The sequence below is a fragment of the Lepidochelys olivacea genome (assembly GCF_965140295.1).
Source record: "Lepidochelys olivacea isolate rLepOli2 genome assembly, chromosome: 16".
Taxonomy (NCBI): domain Eukaryota; kingdom Metazoa; phylum Chordata; order Testudines; family Cheloniidae; genus Lepidochelys; species Lepidochelys olivacea.
Window position 1 is genome coordinate 18,606,616 of NC_140426.1, and position 21,634 is coordinate 18,628,249.

General features: G+C 46.4%; 1 protein-coding gene across 1 annotated transcript; it reads left to right on the plus strand.

Annotated features, from left to right (window-relative positions):
* The first annotated feature begins 365 nt into the window (after window positions 1-365).
* On the plus strand, window positions 366-17,412 carry GFI1B (growth factor independent 1B transcriptional repressor). Its single transcript, XM_084649769.1, has 7 exons — window positions 366-700; window positions 7,742-7,870; window positions 10,203-10,370; window positions 11,819-12,081; window positions 12,781-12,918; window positions 14,042-14,207; window positions 15,032-17,412. The coding sequence occupies exons 2-7, from the start codon at window positions 7,756-7,758 to the stop codon at window positions 15,208-15,210; spliced, it is 1,029 nt and encodes a 342-aa protein (XP_084505895.1). The 5' UTR covers window positions 366-700; window positions 7,742-7,755; the 3' UTR covers window positions 15,211-17,412.
* The last annotated feature ends 4,222 nt before the right edge of the window (window positions 17,413-21,634 follow it).

Sequence of the window (21,634 nt, forward strand, 5' to 3'; positions counted from 1 at the left end):
TTTAGCAAAAATACAAGATCATTAACAAGCATCTTTTGCAGATATTAGATGGAGGTATCTAATCCTTTTTTCCATGTAGACTGCAGAGGTAAAGATACATTTTGAAATAAAAAAAATCTTGTGTATGTGCATTAAATGGTTTTGTGCATGAGTCTGAAGTGTGTGAGTATGTATATGAGAGAGAGTGGTGAGATGTCTGAGAGCTGTGATGTGTAAATGAATGTGTGTACAAATACAGCTTCCTTAACAGCCGTTTCTTTTTTTGTAAAGTCTGTTTGGTACATTATTTCCCTGTGTCATGCACTTTGTCAGTATCACAAAAGACTATTCCAGCAGAAAGCCCCACTGTGTTAAGGGCACTGCTTCTACGGAGCATAGTTGAGCAACATGAATTCTCTTCAAGTTTTCAAAGTCCTGGAAAGTTTTGATAAGCAAATACTATGCAGGCTCTGCTTCTCCATTGGTTGTTTCTTCACCGCCAGATTTTGACACAAATAATCTGATTGAAAAATCAGGGAGGGGAACAGGGGCAAAAAACAGAAAGAAAAAAGGAGAAGTATCTATTTCAGAAGACAGCTACCAAGTGAAAAAGTGGAAGAAAGAGCCACAAAAAGAGAAAGAGAAGACCTCTTGCTGGGGGTCTGTCTGGGGAGATTTCAAGGCTGAGCTTGATTCCTGCAAACCACAGCCCCCCAAACAGGTGATTTTTTTTTTTTACACGTTTACTGACTTTGTTGAATTCATTCCTATGATGTGTCTTCATAAGCTTTTCTTTTTTCTTTTCTTGTGTTTGCAGATATATCCCACCACATGAGTCAGTTACATGTGCTGGGGATTTTTTCAGGATAATAAGGTGCTTAGATAAAATGATCAAACCTTTTAAAAACTGTACATTTATTTAAGTTAAACACATGCACACGGGCATGTGCATGCACACACACTTAAGTAATTAGTAGCAGAGAATGATAACAGCAAAAAAGGTACAGATAAGATATTACTATGCCCTTAAACACCTAGGTCACAACAAGCACCTATAAGCAGAACTCATTTCCAGATGTGCCCCTTTGTATCTCAGCAATGAGGACATATTACATTTTTTCTTTTAATTGATATTTTCATGGAGCCAGATCTTCAGCTTAAGTAAATTCACAAAGCTCCATTCACTTCAATGAAGCTATGTCAGTTTACAACAGTTGAGGACTTGGCCCATATTATTTAGTATTGTTGGCTCCAGTTTACCAATTGATTTAACTTGTTTTTCCCCCTCTTAAATATGTTGATTAATGTGGCATAATTTTTAGCATATGGAATAAGTTTGAACTCCCACCTGACATACAGCCAGATCGGCTCAATGCACTGGTCAGGAGAGTGAACAAATGACAAGCCCACACGATGTGTGAGCCTGTAAATTAAAGGAATATAGGATTTGCTTTACAGTACCTTGTCAAAGCTATTTATCCTTTGACACCCGATCCAATGCCCATTGAAGTCAATGAATCCGCTCCTAATGAACAATCCTGGAATCACTTTTTAAATCCCTTTATTTTTAAAAAATGTATTTAATCCAGATGGGCGAGTATTTCCATCCACATTATGGGCAAAATTTTTATGAAAAATTGCCAGCCCTGGCACAACGTCCATTTGCCCAACCTTACCATGATAATGAAGAACTAATTATATGTTTACCTCTCCACTAAAAACAAGTACAAATTACTCATTCCTAATGAGTAGAATTTTATAAGGCTGGACTAGTGAGTTTAAGTTTTGGTTTAAAAAACTGAAAGTCTTTTTGAATGCTACTTAAGATCCAAAGCGTCAGGAGCCCGTAAAACCTCTTATTTTGTCAGTACTCAAAAAAATTAAAATACATGCGGATGATAGTGAGGTTTCTTCATAATGTAGAATCTTCTGTAAAACAGAGAGTTCTTTATTTTTATAAGGTTTGTGCTTTGGTTTGGTTTTGTTGTTTGTTTTGTTTTGTTTTGCACCAGAATACTGGGAAAAAAACTATAATATCAATTAAAGTTTGTAGGAAGAAGAAAATATTTTCCCCTGGGCTGAACACTTGTACAATGAGCAACCCATCTGAAAATGTATTTTATTTGTAACTCTAAAAGTCTGTTGTGGATTTCCTTCAAACATAGTGAAAAAAGCTTCCTTCATCTTGAGAGTTAACTTTCCAAATTCGGAGATAGAGAGATTTGAATTTCAGGAGTTACAAGGAGATGAAAGTCTGTCTTAGAATGGAACATATGTAACAAATTTAAGGCCTGATTCTGGATGGTGTTGAGTGCCTTCCAGGATTAGGTCCATAGGTTGCAATCCTGAAAACATCTGCTATCGAATGTTTGCTTATTGTTGTGAGTATTCCCCTTGAAGTCAATGGGACTACTCACAGCTGTAAGTGCTTCACTCAGGAGTAAGTGTTTGCAGGATCAGGGTCTAAGCTATGAAGACCATATTTGTCTCTCCATAACAGCAGTCTTCTGACAGGCACAAGAACCCTTTACAGCACTAACAAAGGGCCTGATCCTGCATTTTTTGTGCACTGCAAACTCCAATTCATTTCAGTGCGAGTCAGGGATGCACAAGGAATGTAGGCTCAGGCCCCATGTCTCAGCTCAAACAGAAGTCAGAAACCCCTGAAAATAAGACATTCTAATAGAAGTTCTTGTACATTGAGTGTAACAATGTGACTGCAGTACATCTTACACATTTTTGATTAGATGTCCCTATAAATTCTATTGTCCACCTATCAAAAGTGTCCTAAAGGCTCTAGGAACCTTTGGGATGGAAGGTGTGCTGCAAATATAAGATATTATTGTGAACATTGGCCTAGATTTTCAAAAGGGGCTAGTAACTTTGGGTGCCTCAGTTTTGGGGGTACCAAAGATGCATTAACGGGGCCTGATTTTCAGAAATTGCTGACCACCCACCCTTTGTAAATCAGGACCTTTAAAGGGTCTCAAGTTAGGCACCCAAAAATCAAAAAGTCCAAAATCACTAAATCACGAGCCACTTTTGATCTAAAAATCTAGGAATATTTTTTCCATGCTGCAAGCCAGAATTGTAACTTGGCTACTCTCCCTGGGGCTTCCTCTGGCTGCTTGGAAAATACAGTAGCCAGTTGTGCGTTCTGTAACTGAGCAGTAAACAAGTAACTCTGATAAGTCTGACATTGAATTTACATTCTCTTTTGAACCAAGAAGAAGCCAAAACAGTCACATTTTGAGCCACATCCTTGGCTAATCAGTGAAACCTTTCTTATATGACAGGTTTCAGAGTAACAGCCGTGTTAGTCTGTATTCGCAAAAAGAAAAGGAGTACTTGTGGCACCTTAGAGACTAACCAATTTATTTGAGCATGAGCTTTCGTGAGCTACAGCTCACTTCATCGGATGATCACCATCCAAGGAAGGGATTGTCACCAAAGAGACCAGCAAAAACCAGCTCCCTAAAAGATGGGTTTTAAACTAAAGGTTGAACAAAACTGTGCTGGAAGACTCAGTGGTTGCTTAAGACATAGGGCTGCCAATTTTGGTTGTATGTATTCCTGGAGGTTTCATCACATGACATAATCTTTAATTAAAAATTAATCTTTGATTCCTGGAGACTCCAGGACAATCCTGGAGGGCTGGCAAGCCTATAAAATAATACAAGTGTTGTCTGTTTAAGGTGGGGTCCATAGTGCTGGTTTCCCTTGATATCATGGTTAGATATTAGTAGCAGTTGACCACTTGCTACTGATAATCTGTGTTTCAGGGGGAGATAATATTTTTCTCTCACAATCTGTGCTTCCAGCTTTCCTCACATTTGGTCGTGTGAATCACAAATATAATCTGATGCAGTTAATTAACTACACTCTGGGTTCCCAGTTCCTGTTTTCTCTGTAATGTGGGGTGGGGGGAGGGGGACTTCCTTTTGCAACGTTCAGTAGTGCATAAAAGATTGTTAAACTAGGCACAGGCCATTATCTGCCATACAGACACTGAGCCAAATTTGGGTGTCATTTATACTGGTGTAAATCTGGAGTAATTCCATTGATTTCTGTGGAGCTATTCCAGATTTATTCTAGTGAACTGAGAGCAGAATTTGGCCCAGTGTATCTAAATGAAACACTGTGGGCCCAATCTGGCAAACACCCCACCTGGGAAACTCCTATTGACTTCAGTGGCAGTTCTACACACATTGACTTGCAGGACTGGGCCCTGTAACTTTGTGGTGCTTAAAAGAAGCCTCAGTAGGGAGTTATGGGAAAGTAAATAGAACTAGGTAATATGGAGTCATTGCCTGCTAATCAACACTGATGGTTAAAATACGCTGTCCATTTTCAGCTCTATATTGGTCCCCTTCTAACTTTCTAACATAAAAAAAAAATTCTCCTTGTGACCCAAACTTTCACATGTTAATCTCAAGTCACTTGAAATTTTCTTAGTAAAATTTGAAGAAAACCAGGTGAGCCTATTTCAGAGTAAAATCTGACTAGGGCGTTCAAGATTTGGCCTAATAGATGGGTTAAGTGATAGGAGCCCTGGGCCAGATTTACAAAGGTATTTAGGTGCCTAAAGATGAGGATGGGGTGACGTGTGATTTACAAAAGCACCTAAACTAGTTAGGTGCCTAACTCTTATTGACTTAAATGGGACATAGGAACCTAACCTACGTAGACACTTTTGTAAATCACACTAGTCACCCTATTTGCACCTTCCGGCACCTAAATGCTTTTGGAAATCTGTTCCCCTGTCCCTTGCACAAAGCACTAGCCTATACAATTATATTTCAAATACTCTAGGTCAGTTTCTGCACTGGGCCCTGAAGAATGGACTAGATGAACTCAGAGACCTTTCCCATCTCTAGTTGCTGTGTTTCCATGATCCATTCACAACTTTCCCTGGCTGCCCTATCCTGCCTCACTGAGACATTTCAGGTCATTCTTGCTCTACAGGTGCTAGGCTTTTTTCTTTTTTTAGTAAATATGTACATTATGCTTCAACTCCTCTCATGTGGGGGTGGGGTGAGAGGGAAAGGGGGAGAGGAACACTTCCCTGTCAACACAGAGCCAGGATTTACTACAAACTTTCCAGGGTAAAATATACCAGGCTTTGCTTTTACTGCCACTGTACTGAACAAAAAGAAAAGGAGTACTTGTGGCACCTTAGAGGCTAACCAATTTATTTGAGCATGAGCTTTCGTGAGCTACAGCTGACTTCATCGGATGCATACCGTGGAAACTGCAGTTACCTACTACAGGACAGACCTAACAAAGAAAATAACAGAACGCCACTAGCCGTCACCTTCAGCCCCCAACTAAAACCCCTCCAACGCATTATTAAGGATCTACAACCTATCCTGAAGGATGACCCAACACTCTCACAAATCTTGGGAGACAGGCCAGTCCTTGCCTACAGACAGCCCCGCAACCTGAAGCAAATACTCACCAACAACCACATACCACACAACAGAACCACTAACCCAGGAACTTATCCTTGCAACAAAGCCCGTTGCCAATTGTGCCCACATATCTATTCAGGGGACACCATCACAGGGCCTAATAACATCAGCCACACTATCAGAGGCTCGTTCACCTGCACATCCACCAATGTGATATATGCCATCATGTGCCAGCAATGCCCCTCTGCCATGTACATTGGTCAAACTGGACAGTCTCTACGTAAAAGAATAAATGGACACAAATCAGATGTCAAGAATTATAACATTCATAAACCAGTCGGAGAACACTTCAATCTCTCTGGTCACGCAATCACAGACATGAAGGTCGCTATCTTAAAACAAAAAAACTTCAAATCCAGACTCCAGCGAGAAACTGCTGAATTGGAATTCATTTGCAAATTGGATACTATTAATTTAGGCTTAAATAGAGACTGGGAGTGGCTAAGTCATTATGCAAGGTAGCCTATTTCCTCTTGTTTTTTCCTACCCCCCCCCCCAGATGTTCTGGTTTAACTTGGATTTAAACTTGGAGAGTGGTCAGTTTGGATGAGCTATTACCAGCAGGAGAGTGAGTTTGTGTGTGTATGGGGGTGGGGGGATGTGAGAAAACCTGGATTTGTGCTGGAAATGGCCCACCTTAATTATCATGCACATTGTAGGGAGAATGGTCACTTTGGATGAGCTATTACCAGCAGGATAGTGAGTTTGTGTGTGTGGTTTTTTGGAGGGGGGTGAGGGGGTGAGAGAACCTGGATTTGTGCAGGAAATGGCCCAACTTTATTATCATGCACATTATGTAAAGAGTTGTCACTTTGGATGGGCTATCACCAGCAGGAGAGTGAATTTGTGGGGGGGGGTGGAGGGTGAGAAAACCTGGATTTGTGCTGGAAATGGCCCAGCACTTTATATAAGCTATTACCAGCAGGACAGTGGGGTGGGAGGAGGTATTGTTTCATATTCTCTGTGTATATATAAAGTCTGCTGCAGTTTCCACGGTATGCATCCGATGAAGTGAGCTGTAGCTCACGAAAGCTCATGCTCAAATAAATTGGTTAGTCTCTAAGGTGCCACAAGTACTCCTTTTCTTTTTGCGAATACAGACTAACACGGCTGTTACTCTGAAACCTGTACTGAACAAGTATAGGGAAAAATGCAAATGTGTATGCAAATAAGAGATCACCTGATCTCCTTGTAGTGTCTAACGTTGAACATTTTCCCATGTTCTCTAGCACAAGACCAGTTATTAGCCCTTGGGAAGTGGGGAGGGAGTAGGCCTGGGTACTAAAGATAACAGATGCACTGCAAGTGAATTTCATATGATTAAATTCCAGCATTTGATGTTTGTTTCTAACTCGTGCATTTCAACAGCCTCATAGTGTTTGTTTCAGAGACAGCGTGTAACCCTTTCCCACTGAGCACTTCTGCTATGCCATTGCTTTGACTGTCATTTGTCAGATAAAAAGCCAAATCATCTCACAGCGCTGGTAAAGAAATTTCATGTGCATTAAAGAGTTTAACCCCACATCAGATCAAGGCTCCCTCTCTATCGTTGTTCAGCATGTCTTTCACGTTGTTTTGTTGTTATCATCATTAGCATTTGTACAGTGGCAGCACCTAGGAGTCCCATCATGGAATAGGACCCCACTGTGCTAGGTACTGTAGAGATACAGAACAGAAAGACACCCTCTGGCACAAAGAGATGTTTTCCAGCCAGCTCTCCCACCTTGTTGTCCATTCAAAAGACTAGAATCAGAGATGCAGCATTGTCTAGCGGCTAGAGCTGGGGAGTAGGAGTTCTGCATTCAGTTCCTGTCTTTGCCACTGACTCACTGTGTGGCCTTGGGCAAATCATTTAATCTCAACGTGCCTCATTTTCTCCCTCTGTAAAATAAAGATAACAATACTTCTTTGCCTCAAAGGGCAGGGGGCTTATATTAAAGCACTTTGAGATTTGCAGTCATCTCTGCAGCCACTGACAAACAGTGTTTGACAATGACATGGTGCTCCTCTTGCCCTGTCCATGGGTTTCAGTCTCCTGCCCTGGAGCTGAATCCATCCCAGCTCCTAATTCCCTGCAGCCATTCCTCTTTGACTGGCTAGGAGTAGGGGGAGCAGGATCTTTCAACTGAATGCTCTGTCTCAGTATAGGTTGTTCATCCATAAACATGACATAAGGGTTTTATTTCTGGTCATCAAAGCACCAGGAGCTGGGGGGTAGGAGAGTGGAGAGTGATAGAAAACATTTCTGTCCCTCACGATTATTTATGCCATCCTTCAATGTTTCTGCCCAGGAAGTGCCTGGAAAATGCCACGTTCTTTTTTGGTGAAGAGTAAGAAGGCCCATACCTACCACCAGCACCACTCTGTGGAAGAGGACCTGCCTGTATCCACATGGGATCCCATACCATCGCTCTGTCTTGGTGAGTCAGATGCATCCTCTGGGCTTGCTGAAGTACACCAAGGCAAACAGCAATTGGAAAGCCATGCTGGAACACAGAGCTGTGACACCAGCTGGGAACCTCTTTAAGAAACTTGCCTATTGAAGTCAATGGGCGTTTAGCTTGAGTAAAGCGTGAGTATGAACTGATTAAACAGTGAGTGAAGGGCCCCAATACACAGACAGTGGCTTCCCCTCTACGTGCTTTCTCCCTTGCCCTGCTTCTAGACCAAATCCACTGCTGGCATAAACAGGTGCAACCCTGTTGAAGTCAATGGAATTGCACCTTTTCTTCAGAAACTGCATTTGGCCTCTGTTTGTGTCTCCCCTTTGACTTGATGGTTTAGCGATTCCAGGGGCAGCACAGAGATACCATACTATACTGGAGGGCTTTGCTCGCACCTGTGAATTTAAAAGCTTGAATAAATGTGTTTCTATTGATTCCCAGATCCCTGCCTTGCTTGCATGGAAATCACTGCAAAAAACCCTCCCTTCTTCTGCTTTCTTTCATTTTAAATATAAATATTTATTCCCATGTTCCCCCCAGAGGGCAGGTTTAGGACATGCAGCGAAACCTGTGTGGATCTCGCTGCACTTATGTTCAGCCACGGCAGCTGACTCCAGCAAACATCCACTAGCGATCAGAAATGCTTGGAGTTGGTGGATGAATTTTCACGGGTGCCTAACTATGCTGCCTGTATACCTATCTGCCACACATACACTCTTTGTCTAGGCCCCATCCGTGCACTGTCGCTATGGGTATTTCTATGCTGCACCTGCGCAAGTGAATGGCAGCTTGTGTAGATATACCTGCACTAGCTAGCTCACTAAAAATAGAAGCAAGGTCCCTATAGCCTGGGCTTCCATGGGGGCTAGGTACACATCGAGGTACACACTAGCTTGCACAGGTGGTGCTGAAGCCTGCACCACAGCATCCTCACTTCTAAGCTAGGGTGCAGTGAAGACAGATATGTCTACCTGAGCTGCAAATCACACCCCAGCTGCAGCGTAACCTGTGTCTATACCCCACTGTCTGTGCAATACCAACCGCCGGTGAGTTGCAAGGAATTTCACAGCAGGATGGAGGGGTGACAGGATACCAGCGTAGTCACGACCGTGGAAGGAATTGCCCCCTGACTATTTCACAGTGAGGAACTTGAGGGGCAAGCTGATGTGTGTTGCCTGAACTTAAACCAGCCTTCTTTTGTGGATGGATTTCCCGCCCCTACCAACCCCTCTCTCCTCCCATGCATTCTCCCACAGCTGTCACTGGAGCAGGACAGATGGGGCAGTTATCTGCACCCCTCAGGCACCATTCAAATTTACTTTATTCAAATTCAGGCTCAATTTACAGTTTGTTTTGGCCCCATCTGTGAAACTAGAGCCTAGCCCTGCCATACCCTCATGGGAAGAAGTAAAGAGACAGCATGGTAAATCCCCATCCTTTGGAGAGTCGTATTGTCCAGTTCAGTATCAAGGAAGGGTCCGGGCCTTTCTCTGATCTCTATTACCCTCAAGAAACCCCAGCCTCTTCTGAAATCTACGACACTCTCCCTTTTCAGATAGCCCAACTCCTCCCATTTCCAAGGTCAACCCATTGCTGAGCAAGGAGAGAGGTGAAACCAGTACTTGGCCTCAGACCAATTCAGACACTTGGAACAGGCCCATTCCATCTCCTATTGCCAACCAGCAAAAGGTGGTGGGTCTGTTTTAGAGATGGCCTGGCCAGGTGTAGAAAATGTGAGGGTCATTGAACGCTGGGGTAGGGAGGAGACTTCTGGGCTCTGTTTCCAGCTCTGCCACAATGTGACAAGCCCTTTAATCTCAGTTTATCTGTCTAGATTTGGGAATAATAATCCTGAATGCTCTGCAGGAAGGGCGGTGAGGCTGAATTTGTTAATGATTGTTAAGCACCTGGATGAAAGGTGTTATATATGTGCAACTTACTGTAACAAACCCCTGGACACTTAGGATTTCATGGCTGTCAGCCTGCTGCATACCAAATGCCCCACTCCTTCCTCCCTGCTTCCCTCTTCCCAGTCCATGGTTTTCCACTTGAGCCGTCAAGGCAACGATAGAATTCAGATTCTTCTTCTCCAGCATGCACAGGCCCTGATTCTGGAGCTAAGAATAATCTCCATTAGCACCACAGGGCTTATGACACACAGTTAAGCAGTTCTGATTCCCTCCACCAGAGGACAATGTAGTACATACACATACACAGACACACTCATTCATACACACTCGCTAACTCATTACATTATTGATATTTTGCCAGCTAGAATAAACTAACCCTGATGCCATTCTGATCACAGCCCCATGTGACAAGTCATCAGAAGAAGTCAGGACCTTCAGCGCAGAGTTCAAAAGCGAGTACCCAGAATGCCTTGTTCCAAAACAAGACAAGGACCGTGCTGGACTGAAGGAAGAAGGTGCGCCTGCCCTGTATCTGAACAGGACATTGTCAGGGCCTCCCGCTCAAGGTTAGCTATACAAGGCCAGACTCTCCAAAGAGCTCAGGGCCTGATTTTCACATGCTCTGCACCTACAATTAGGGCCAGATTTTCAAAAGACTTCAGTGCCCAGCTGACTCCCATTGTGACACCTCTGATCACACTGTTTATGGCAGAGCTGAGCCCTTTTGAAAACCTGGCCCTGAATGGTTCATGAATCTAAGAATTGCACGATGGTTGTTGCTTTGGTAACGAGGACCTCAGAATAAATAGGGATCAAGAGATATTATTCCAGATTATATGAGGTATTGACCAACTAAAGGCCTAGTGATTCTGAGAGGGTTCCATCCACTAGCTCACCTTCACAGCCAACATCTGAATGTAGGAATGTCACGGCCCATCGGCACCAGCACCACTAGCCCCGTGTTAAAGGGAAGTCTCATATCCGCCAAGAAAACATGAGTGCTGGAAGCATCTCTTCCCTACCTCATAGGCCCTGGTGGCCTTTAAATCTGATGAGCTTGGCATATGGTTACTACAGTATGGGCACCTTAGAGATGTTGGTGATTGAGAGATAGACTGGGGTTGTTACTGTCACGGTTGCATATGGCCCCACATGTGCACACACGTCCATACCACCACATTCTTACAGCACCACCTGATGACAGTCTCCACTAGTACCTCAACCCCTCTGTTCTCCGTCTGCGGTAGGTTGCCCAGTCTGCTTGTATGTAGCAGGCCATTGACAGGCACTGCACCAAACTAGGAAGTACAAGCTGAGCTGCTGGGAAGTACTAACTGCCCTGCCTAGAGTATCAGCAACATGAAGCTAATCCAGCCACCATACGCTGGGACAGATTTGTGTCTAGGGTGGCTCCTAGACCACATACAGCAGAATTAAGACAGCTCTGCCCACCTACCAGAGTTATGAGAAGGCTTTTCTGTGTTTCCCACGGGCAGCATTTCCCTCTGTGCTTCTGGGATAGATTTGTTTCATGCCAGACAGCACGGCCATACATTTCAGACTGAGATTAGAAACATGTCAAACCCCCCTAACGGTGAGCTCGTTCTGTCGTTTCCTGCACAAGAGAGAAGAGACAGTAATGAATGCAAAGGGGACTTATTACAGAGGCACAGCCATATCCTGCAGGTCTCTCTGAGGCTCGAGCTCCCAGACTGCACTAGTCTCATTACACAGGCTCTCCCAAAGCCCTGGCCTGGTCTGGGCATCCATGAAAGGGACTGTATCCTGATCTGAATGCTGTGGCTTAGGCCCATCTGTAGATGAGATCAGCGTTTGAATTGAAGCGCACTGGTTACTAATCTTTCCCTGTAGCTTTCCTGAGTCTTGTATTCTCATTAAAGATATTAAGCAGTAATAAAATGACTTTGCTGAGCAGGTCTGGGAGCATTTGCATGAGTACCCAGGCAAAGCAGAAAGCCTGCCAATCTGTTCTCCTTCTCCTTTGCCACCTCAGAAACATCCGTCCCAGCTCTGCAAGTGAAGGGCTGCAGCAATTCCACAAGCACCCCCACCTTCTACAAGCCCAGATTCTCTTGGGATGCCTTCCATTCTCCATACAGCTACAGGCAGATGTCTTCCAGCATGCAGTCAGCCCTCCTGGAGCGCTCAGTTAGTCTGTATGGCAGCCACCTCCTGCCGAGCTCTGAGCCGCCTATTGATTACAGCATGCGTTACTCACCGGACCTGGAGACATACCACTGTGTGAAGTGCAACAAGGTACATCACCAACTAAAGCCATAGGGCTGGGGAGGAGCCTGGGATGATTTTCATCACATACATACACCAGTGTCCCACAGGCTTGATTTAAGGTACAAGGGACCCAGCTGGAGGATGGATACCATGGGTCCGATACAGCCAAGGGCACCGGGAGCCTATGCAGGCAACATGTACTTGGTGCTCAGTGCTCCCCCACCCATGCCACACCAAAAGTATAGCTCCTGCACTGGCACCTACACTACCAACCACGATCAAGTTGATAGCAGAAGGTCTCTGTAAACAAGAACCTGGCTCTGCTGAGCAGAGATTGCCATAAGCCACAGAGTTTGGATATGGATCTGAATCTGAACATCACTAAAGTTTGGATCTAGAGTTTTGGCTTAGCCCACTGGGAGAGTAAGGCTAGCTGCCACGTTCAGAGCCAGCGTAAAAGTTTGGGAAGAGCGGGTGTGTTCCCAGGGGTTTGGTTTGAGCCCCTCTCTGCTGGTAAATAAGAGCACCTCATTTTAACTAGCCCAGAAGTAGAACTAGCGGAGACAGCTAGCTATTCACTCTCCTGGCTGGGGAAATAGTTCTGTGATTGGGCTCAGCTAATATGGGCAGCTGGAGGGAAACATCAGACAAAGAGAGGGAACTGGAAAATAGAGTTGGAGACATGGCTGGCTCCCAGGATCCTCACTGGCAGCTTTCCTCTTCCAGGTATTCTCTACCCCACATGGGCTGGAGGTCCATGTCCGAAGATCTCACAGTGGGATGCGGCCCTTTGCTTGTGATGTGTGCGGCAAAACCTTTGGACACGCTGTGAGCCTGGAGCAGCACACGAACGTCCACTCCCAGGTTGGTCGCCAACAGGGAGCCGATGGCATTGCAGAGTCACCCGTGGCACTGAATTCCGAAAGGGGCTGGCTCCTCTGATACCTCGAAGCAGATTCTGGGCAAATCCCTGCTCGTGCTGAGTCCTCCTTGTTAGGTTTGGTGGCACACCTCACGTGACATGATATGATTTGCTGGACTTTAATTGGCAGGCCCTCTTGAAAAATAGCAGGGAGTTTGGGAGGGAACAGACATAACTAGAGATGGGTCTGAGCCACAACCAGGGCTGGCCTTACCATGAGGCAAACTGAGTAGGCCACCTCAGGTGCCAGACTGGGGGGCGCCACTAGGACCCAGAGTTTCAAAGTTTTGGCCCAAGCGAGGGGGCATGGGGGCATCATTTGAGCTCTCCGCCTCAGGTGCCAAAATGTTGTGGGCTGGCCCTGGCCACAACATTCAGATCTGGAGCCAGATCCAAATGTCCTAAGAGTTAAGGGGTTGTCTGGATAACCAGGGTTTTGGTTCAGTCCACTGCAGCAAGACAGGCGCACCCTGACATTCAGGTCTAAGCCTCCCCAGAGTTTGAGAGTATTTGGATACAGGAATTTGGCTGGCAGCCATCTGCTATAACAAAGGGGGAATCCCCAGCAGGTAAACACAACAGCCTTCCTGCAGACACACCAACAGAGCAACACCAGTGCCAAAAACATTTACACATCCACAACAGTCAGGAGGACTGAGGACAATGGACCTCATTCTTGGCTCTCTGTTCTCACAAATCTCAATGTTCTCCTTGGTAATTCCCTGCTCATGTCAGTGGTTCATTTGCAATAGTTTCCTCCTGTGATACACTCCTCCTGCATGACACAATCTAGTGACTAGACTCCTTTAAGCTCTTTGGGATAGAGACTTTTTTATCCTGTGTTTGGACAGCACCTAGCACAATGGGATCCTCCTGGTCCATGACTAGTCGCTGCTGTGTGCTACTGCAATACAAATGAATAATAATAATAGTATTCCTAGGAGAGGATTACCTGATTTGTCTTGTCTAACTTGCTAGCCTGCCTAGTTTTCTGCTAGCTTTGGGCTCCATCACTTCACCTGTGAATGACAAATCTGATCCCCAACATTTCATTTCCCCCAACAGGAGAGAAGCTTTGAGTGTAAGATGTGTGGAAAGACTTTTAAACGCTCGTCCACGTTGTCCACCCACCTCCTGATCCATTCAGACACGCGGCCCTATCCCTGCCAGTACTGCGGCAAGCGCTTCCACCAGAAATCGGACATGAAGAAACACACCTACATTCACACCGGTGAGAAACCTTTCTGACATGAAACACACACACACACACACACACACCTGAGCCCACAGCAGTCACGCATACAGACACACGCACACACACACCAGTCACACTTATACGTGCATACATGCACCTGAACTGACAACACTAACCTGCACACCTGTACATGCGCACCCGAGCCCACAACATTCATGCACACACCGGTGCACACATGTACACAGACACGTGAGCCCGGTGTTCACGCACACACTTGTGCATATGCACTGAGATGATGTACAGAAAGATGCTGATGGTGAGTCCAATTGTGGGCTCAGCATATGTGTTTTTAATTTTGCATGTATGCCAGAGGGTATGATAGATGCATTCACACCTGTGCGGGTGGGGGTGGGGGGGAGGCGGAGGGGGCAGCACAAGGTCTCGGCACCAATGAAGTCCCACTGGCCCCCTGCAGGGGTTGAATGTTCCCCCTTGGGACCCAGTCCGTAATGCCAGGCGGGAGGGATGAGCCCATTTTCCCTAGTGTAGGGGGTTTGAGTTTGTGTTCTGCTTGGGAGAGTTGGGGAAGAGGTGCAGGGATCAGAGACGGGGGATGAGAAAAAAATGACAAAAAGAGGGTGAAAAAGAGCAGAGGGGGCACTGACTGAGCAGCCGCGGCAGAGAGACCAGGGACTGAATGGGCTCTGCAGGCCGAGCTCCCCTCTCAGCCCTACAGGGCCGCGTGGCGGCACATCAGCAGGGCAGTGTGTGGCGAACAGACCCGCACTGCCCACGCCCATCGGCCCAGCACAAACAGCCACCTCAGTTTGGATCCGTGATGGTTTGTTTCTGTCCCATAGGGGAGAAGCCCCACAAGTGCCAAGTGTGCGGCAAAGCCTTCAGCCAGAGCTCCAATCTCATCACCCACAGCCGCAAGCACACCGGCTTCAAGCCCTTCAGCTGTGAGCTCTGTGCCAAGGGCTTCCAGCGCAAGGTGGACCTGCGGCGGCACAGGGAGACCCAGCACAGCTTGAAGTGAGAGCGCGCCCCGAGCTCTGTCTTGGACCCCCACTCCCAGCCACATGGAATCCCACCAGTATTCTGGCCTCGTCTCTCCCTCTGCTTGGCTTGGGGCACCCACCTTGTTAAATGCTTATCTCTGCCCAGATTCCCTGTGGGACTGGCACAGCAACGTCATCCTCCCTGGTGTTACCCCGCATCCCCCTGTGCGTGACCAAGAATGGCACTGCCAGGAGCACTCACTGTCTAGTTTTGTCATAGGAATTGGGCTAGGCTCTGATCTCAGTTACTCGGCTGTAAATCCCCTGGAGTCATCATTACTCTGGATTTACACTGAGTGCCGGATCTGGCTCATCTCATCCACTGGCAACACAGAGGGACTCCTGGGTTGATGACACCAACTGACTAGCAATCTGTGCCAGGCGGGTTCCCTAACCACGCTTTACTTTGATGGTTAGGAAGATAAGGCCTGGGCATGCAAATAATTTGCATTCAATGAGCTGCGCTCAGCTAAAACAGGGTTCCCACAGAGGGCATAAATGTGGGGCACATACACCTAGATTCACATTCTTTCAACAGGAGTCTTTTTGTTATCGGGTGAAAAATATGTAGCACTGCATGTTTATCTTACAATAGAGTGGGGGGGGGGAGGAAACTAAAAATCAGATGCTGCATGCCCATATTAGTACCACCTGGCTACCTACATGGACTTCTGAGCTACTCGGAATTCAGGACCATGGGGAATTTTGTTTCCCGGTCACTCTTATAAAAGAAGAAGCTGATCTATCCATCTTGCACCCATCCCATTAGTATGTGAGTACCCCACAAGTATTAGCAAGGCAAAGTAGCAGGATTTCCTTCTCTCTCTGGTCTAGCAGTTAAAGCACAGGGCTGAGAACAAGAGCCATGGGTTCTTTCCTTGGCTCTGCTACAACCGCACTATGTGACCTCAGGCAGGGCGCTTCCCCTCTTTCTGACTCAGCTTCTCCATCTGTAAAATGGAGACGATAAATATTAATGTATCCAGACTTGTCAAGTGCTTTGAGACCCTCAGCTGGAAGACACTAGAGAAGGGCAAAGTGCTATGTTAGGGAGAGACGTGCCTTTAAATGAGAGGGGCAATGCAGCCCCAACCAAGTCAGCCTGGGACACTGTGTCAAACAGTGACATCGCTGTGTTTAGCTTGAGGCTGGGATGCAGCGTCGGTTCCTTTGCCCCTCTCCTTACCCTAGCACTGATGAAGGAAACAAAAAGCCCTGCAGTGACTCTCCTACAGACAGGAAAGACATGATGCAAGTGGAGAATTCATTTACTGGCAGGAGGAAAGGGGCCAAATCCTGCTCGCAGTTACCCCAGGGTAAATCCAAAGTAACCCCAATGGCTCTGGCCGAGGATGTGAAGCATAAAAGCCTCAGTGTTTGTGCTGTGTCTAGGCTACTTTCCACTAATATGCAATCTGGCCACTCAAAAAAACTCTCCCCTCCTTTGCTTGTACATTTACATATGTATTTATACTTCTTGTAATGTATATTTTTACTGTAATACACCAGACTGTAACAACCTGTACGGGCCTGTTAGATTTCCCAGATAAACGCTATGTTTCTTCTCAGCACCCGGGGGAGGAAGACTATCACAACACTATGTGGACTAAAGACACAAATTTCAAGAAAGGCTTTGACCATGCCCAGCACTGGATTTGCAGTAATCTGTCTGATTTACAAATCTCTCTCTTTACGTATCACAGGGGCCTAGTCCACGCCATGAACTAAAGTGTCACTTGGGGGGAAATGCCAGCATAACCTAGTGGCTAAGGCACACTCAGTTGCTACAGAGCATCCTCTACTCAGAGCCTACACTCAGACCAGCAAAGAAATCTTGGATCAGGTTTTGGTCCTGTTCACAGCGTGATACATACAGAGAGCCCCATATAGGCAGAGTACAGTTACCATCAGCAGGTAATACACTGAGAGAGACTTATAGTCAGCTCCCATTTGGTCAGCTCTTTTAATAGATCACAGCCAATGTTAGGATCCTGGTCAATGGCAGGGCTTCATGGGTTGGGTATCAACAAGTGGGGGGAAATGGGACTGAGGAATCACTCTCAGGATTACGAATGGGACAGCAAGCACACACACACTCACACATACTCGGGGACACACAGCGCGTGCAACCCCTCCGCAGGGTAAAAAGTCATTGTAAGATTACTAGAAGTGCTGCCAAGAATCCAAATGTTGATTGCGATTTGTTTGTTTATTTTGCACCCCTAAAATCTATAAAAAAAATATTTAAGGAGTTCCCAGGTATCTGAACCTCTCGACTGCTTCCCACTCCCAACCTCCCGCCCTTATGCTCTGTGGCAGCAGGTGTTTGGGACTAAGTTAGGGGCAGAGCTGGTCACTGCAGTGCTGGCGTGGCCTGAATAGAAGCTACACCAAGAGAACCTGTAAAACCACTCATAAAAACAAATCAGACAGCTGGTTCTTCCAAGCACTAGCAAACAACAGCTGCTGTGTCTGGGACATTTCCATTGTTATCACTGATTTCCATGGGATGGCAGAGTCGCTGCTTGGGGGAGGGGGCTGATATCTCCTCTCCTGAATCCCTGCCTCCACAGCCAACTTCTTTCCTTCGAACCAAAGCCACTCACCCGCTTCAGTCATTTATTTTGCCTTGGTATCAGCCCTGGTATCACTGAGCTGACTGGATAACTGAAGAGTTGTTAGACTGGAGTAAGCAATGGCAGCCCTACATTTATGCTAATTATGTGATCACATGAGCCCTGTATATCTTGGAGTCTCATGTCATGCAAGGCTGACTTTAGACACAGGCTAGACAGGCAGCCTCTAGAGAAACACATTTTCGGGGTACTATGATATTCAGGCATTCCACTACTGAAAGCTGCAATGTGGCCAGAAGATGCCATGCACTGAGAGCTCATCTGCAGATCAAATGCAACAGGAGAAGGGTCTGCCTGACCTAGAAGCCTCCCCGTGCCCAGAAGTCTCTCAGAGCACATCTCTAGGAGCATGGGTGGTGGAATGAGGCCAGCTGGCAGAAGGGGACGGGAAGAAATGGAAGGTGACCTGGGAAAGGGGGAAGGGATAGAACTTATTGGGTTGGAGGCTGAGATACCACAGCTATTCTTCACGTAGGGTAACAGTATACCTGGGGTAGGGCCAGGCACTGCTCCCTGCTGCCAAACAATGGATAGCTCTAGGGACACTGGTCATTTCCTCTGCATCCTGCATTCCCTGATTTCTGCTCAGCCTCCATTCCATGCAATGGGTGCAGGGGACCTTTTCCAACTGGTTTCCATCCCCGCTTTGTGTGTTGTGCTCTTGGCTTCTACCCTTCCCTATAGCTTTTGTTCTTGGGTGGTGGCCAAGGGGGTTTCATAGGTATGTGGAGTTTGAGGGGAGAGCTTAATCACAGGCCAGGAGGAAACTGGGCAGAGCCCTGCAGGTCTTTCCTCACAAGATCCTTGAGAATCTAGGCTTATCCCTGTGAGAAGGGGCCTGAGAGGCCCCAGACTGGGGTCAACATGTAAGTTGCTCTTATCTCATAACATGGCTCCTCTTGAGGAAGGGATCCAGTTACCCAACCAGGACTCCAAACTGCATGGGGTTATGAGACCAGGAGGATAGGGGTGGGGAAACCTGAGTCACAGCCACAATGAAGTAACAATGTTCTAAGCACAACAGTGCATTTCAGGCCAACCTACTGGGCTTCACAGCACACCCAAGACATGAGTGTGGGCCATAGCCCTAAGCACCCTTTCATGTTACACCGCTTGTTCAGAAATCACAGTTCTGTTGTCCTCGTCTTTGCCAACACAAAAGGCTCCTTTGTCCAGTGGGAGCCCTGTTACAGCACTCTGCACTGACACACTTCCCACACACCTGAGCTGACTATGTCAGTGCACTCTAACATTGCCCCAACAGAGCTTTTTGCATTTCATTTCCCTGGTTTTCTGAAAAGGAAAGGGAAAGGAGGAAGAAAAGCAAAAGGCCCACAGCTGCAACACTATGGAGCTAAGTGATTCTCCTTTGCACAATTCCACACTTTAATCTGCATCACCTAAAACTGTTGAAATTCACGTGAAGGAGGGAGGGAAGGAGGAAGCAGTTGTGCCTACAGACACACCACACTGCACAGGGCTGGTGGAAGAGCCTTCAGGTCCGAATTCTGGAAGGAGACCTGTCAGCAGAGAACAGATCATGGGCACAAGATAGGGAGGAGGCCTTTAGGCAGCATACAGCCTCTTTCGAGAAGTCAGTTAGCCTATGGGCTAGGCTTTGCTGTAAAGGGCTTCCCTTTGGCTCATGCTTCATCCAAACCTGGGAGCTGCTCAGCTGACTTAGCTGGTAGTTGGTGGTGCTCAGTACCCTACAGGATCAGGCCACTGGTGTCATCAGATTCGGACACACCTGCCCCCTTGTTCCCCAAACATACAAATCCTTCCCAATTTTGACTGCTCTGAACATAGCCCCCTTCCCACCGTCTATCCCAGCATCAGAACATTTTGGTCAGTCAATCAAGAAACCAGATAACATAACAAAAAATCTCAACTAATCTTTGTGGCTGAAGAAAGAGCTGACTGTTTTTGCTCCTCGCTGAGCCCTCCCTTCTCCCCTCCCATGTCTCTCCCCCAACACCTTCGTTCCTTTATTGGAGGAAGAAATCCTGGTATTTGGACTGTTTTGTTTAGCAAATGAGGGCCATGCAAAGCGATCCCTCCGGGCAGCTGCCAAAAGGTGGGGGAGGGGAATGAGTTGCTCCCAGCAGCCTTCAGCCATAGAGGGCTCCAGCCCAGCTGCATGCTATTGATCATGGATCTGTCTGGACATAGCCTGGCCCCGGAATGATCAAAACTGGGAAGAGCTGGGAGGAGGGAAAGGAGAGGGGAATACTTTCCCAGGGGAGTGCCAGCAAGAAAAAAAGCTTTAGTAAGTGAGGTTGGAGGGTGTTGATGGGAACCAAAATCTGTGCCAGTTTCAGGAAAGCACCTCTGTTCAGGACAGCAGATTAGCGTTGCTATGAATAGAAACAGACTCGCTTAAGTCCTCTCCTGAATCAGAGCCTCTTGAAAGACTATGGGGAGGCCTAGGCCCAGTCTACATTACAGACCTATATCGGTGTAACTACGTCCCCTCAGGGGTGTGAAAATCCACACCCCCTGAGCAAGGTAGTTATTCTGACCTAACCCCCCCATGTAGACAGTGCTGTGCTAAGGGGAGAGCTTCTCTGGTCGACATAGCTACCGCCTCTCGCAGAGGTGGATTAACTACGCTGACGAGAGAAGCTTTCCCGTCAGCATAGGAGCATCTTCACTTAAGCGCTACAGCAGTGCAGCTGTACCGATGCAGCGTTTTAAGTGTAAAAAAGCCACCCCTAGTCTTTAACCTGACTTATGCTGACTCAGGTGAAAACTACAAGATGCCTTATCTCTACTAGGATTTTACCTCGTATTGGTTACCACATGTTAGCTAGCACCAGGGAAGAACCCTTCTGTTCTCCTAGTGCAGGTGAGGTCTGTGAGTAGCGGACACTCACTAAGCAAAATGGCTGCTTCTAGGCCAGGGTAGGGCAGAAGCAAGCCACACACTCTTCAGAAACAGCCTAAGCATGTCCAGCAAGTGCAGGTTTCAGAGGAGTTTGTTTGCCAAGTGCTGTTGCCTCCCTCCTGAGCTGTGGTTATGAGGAAGTGTTTTCACTGAAAGGGAAAACAAATAAGCCCATTTCCCAGCCCAAATCCCCACCTCTCTGCAAGTGCTGCATCCCTTGGGAGCTTCTCTCAGCTCAAGGGGATCAGCAAGTCACCGCTCTACACTCTAAACAGAGGACATAAATGGAAGCCTCAGGACATTAGTCAGTCTCACAATACAGCTGCAGAAACATGTTCCCCGTTAGTCTAATAAAGATTCTTTCCTATTATTAAGGCCTTGTCTACAGGGGGGAAGTTGACCGGCATATCTGTGAATAAACTATTCCAGAAAAGCTATTCAGGTATAATTTAGCTATTCCAGAATAGATCCACATATGGACACTCTATTCCAAACTAAAAGTGTCTTTGATTCAGAAAGAATTACTCCACTCACACAGTGGAGTAACCATTCTGGGATAAAAATTACTTTTATTCTGGAATAGAGTCCACAAGGGAGCATTATTGTGGAATAGTTAAATTATACCAGAATAGCTATGACAGTCAATGTACTCTGTAGAGAAGGACTGAGACAACACAGATCTATGCAGCAGAGTTACTGAACAAGGGCACTCTAACATATCATGAGTCAATGTCGACAGAAAGGTTGGTCTTGTGGCCAGGCTAGGGCTCCAGAGATCTGGCACAGATTTCCTGTGTCCTTGGGCAAATCACTTAGTTCACATTTTCATAATTGCTCAGCACCCACTTTTTAAAACCTGTCCCTTAATCCTTGAGCCTC

What these genes read in the sequence shown, in the direction of transcription:
- GFI1B (XM_084649769.1), top strand. Translation starts at nt 7,756, where the DNA reads ATGCCACGTTCTTTTTTGGTGAAGAGTAAGAAGGCCCATACCTACCAC. An exon ending in CATACCATCGCTCTGTCTTG is followed by an intron (nt 7,871 to 10,202) that starts GTGAGTCAGATG and finishes TTCTGATCACAG; the next exon opens with CCCCATGTGACAAGTCATCA. An exon ending in ACTGTGTGAAGTGCAACAAG is followed by an intron (nt 12,082 to 12,780) that starts GTACATCACCAA and finishes TTCCTCTTCCAG; the next exon opens with GTATTCTCTACCCCACATGG.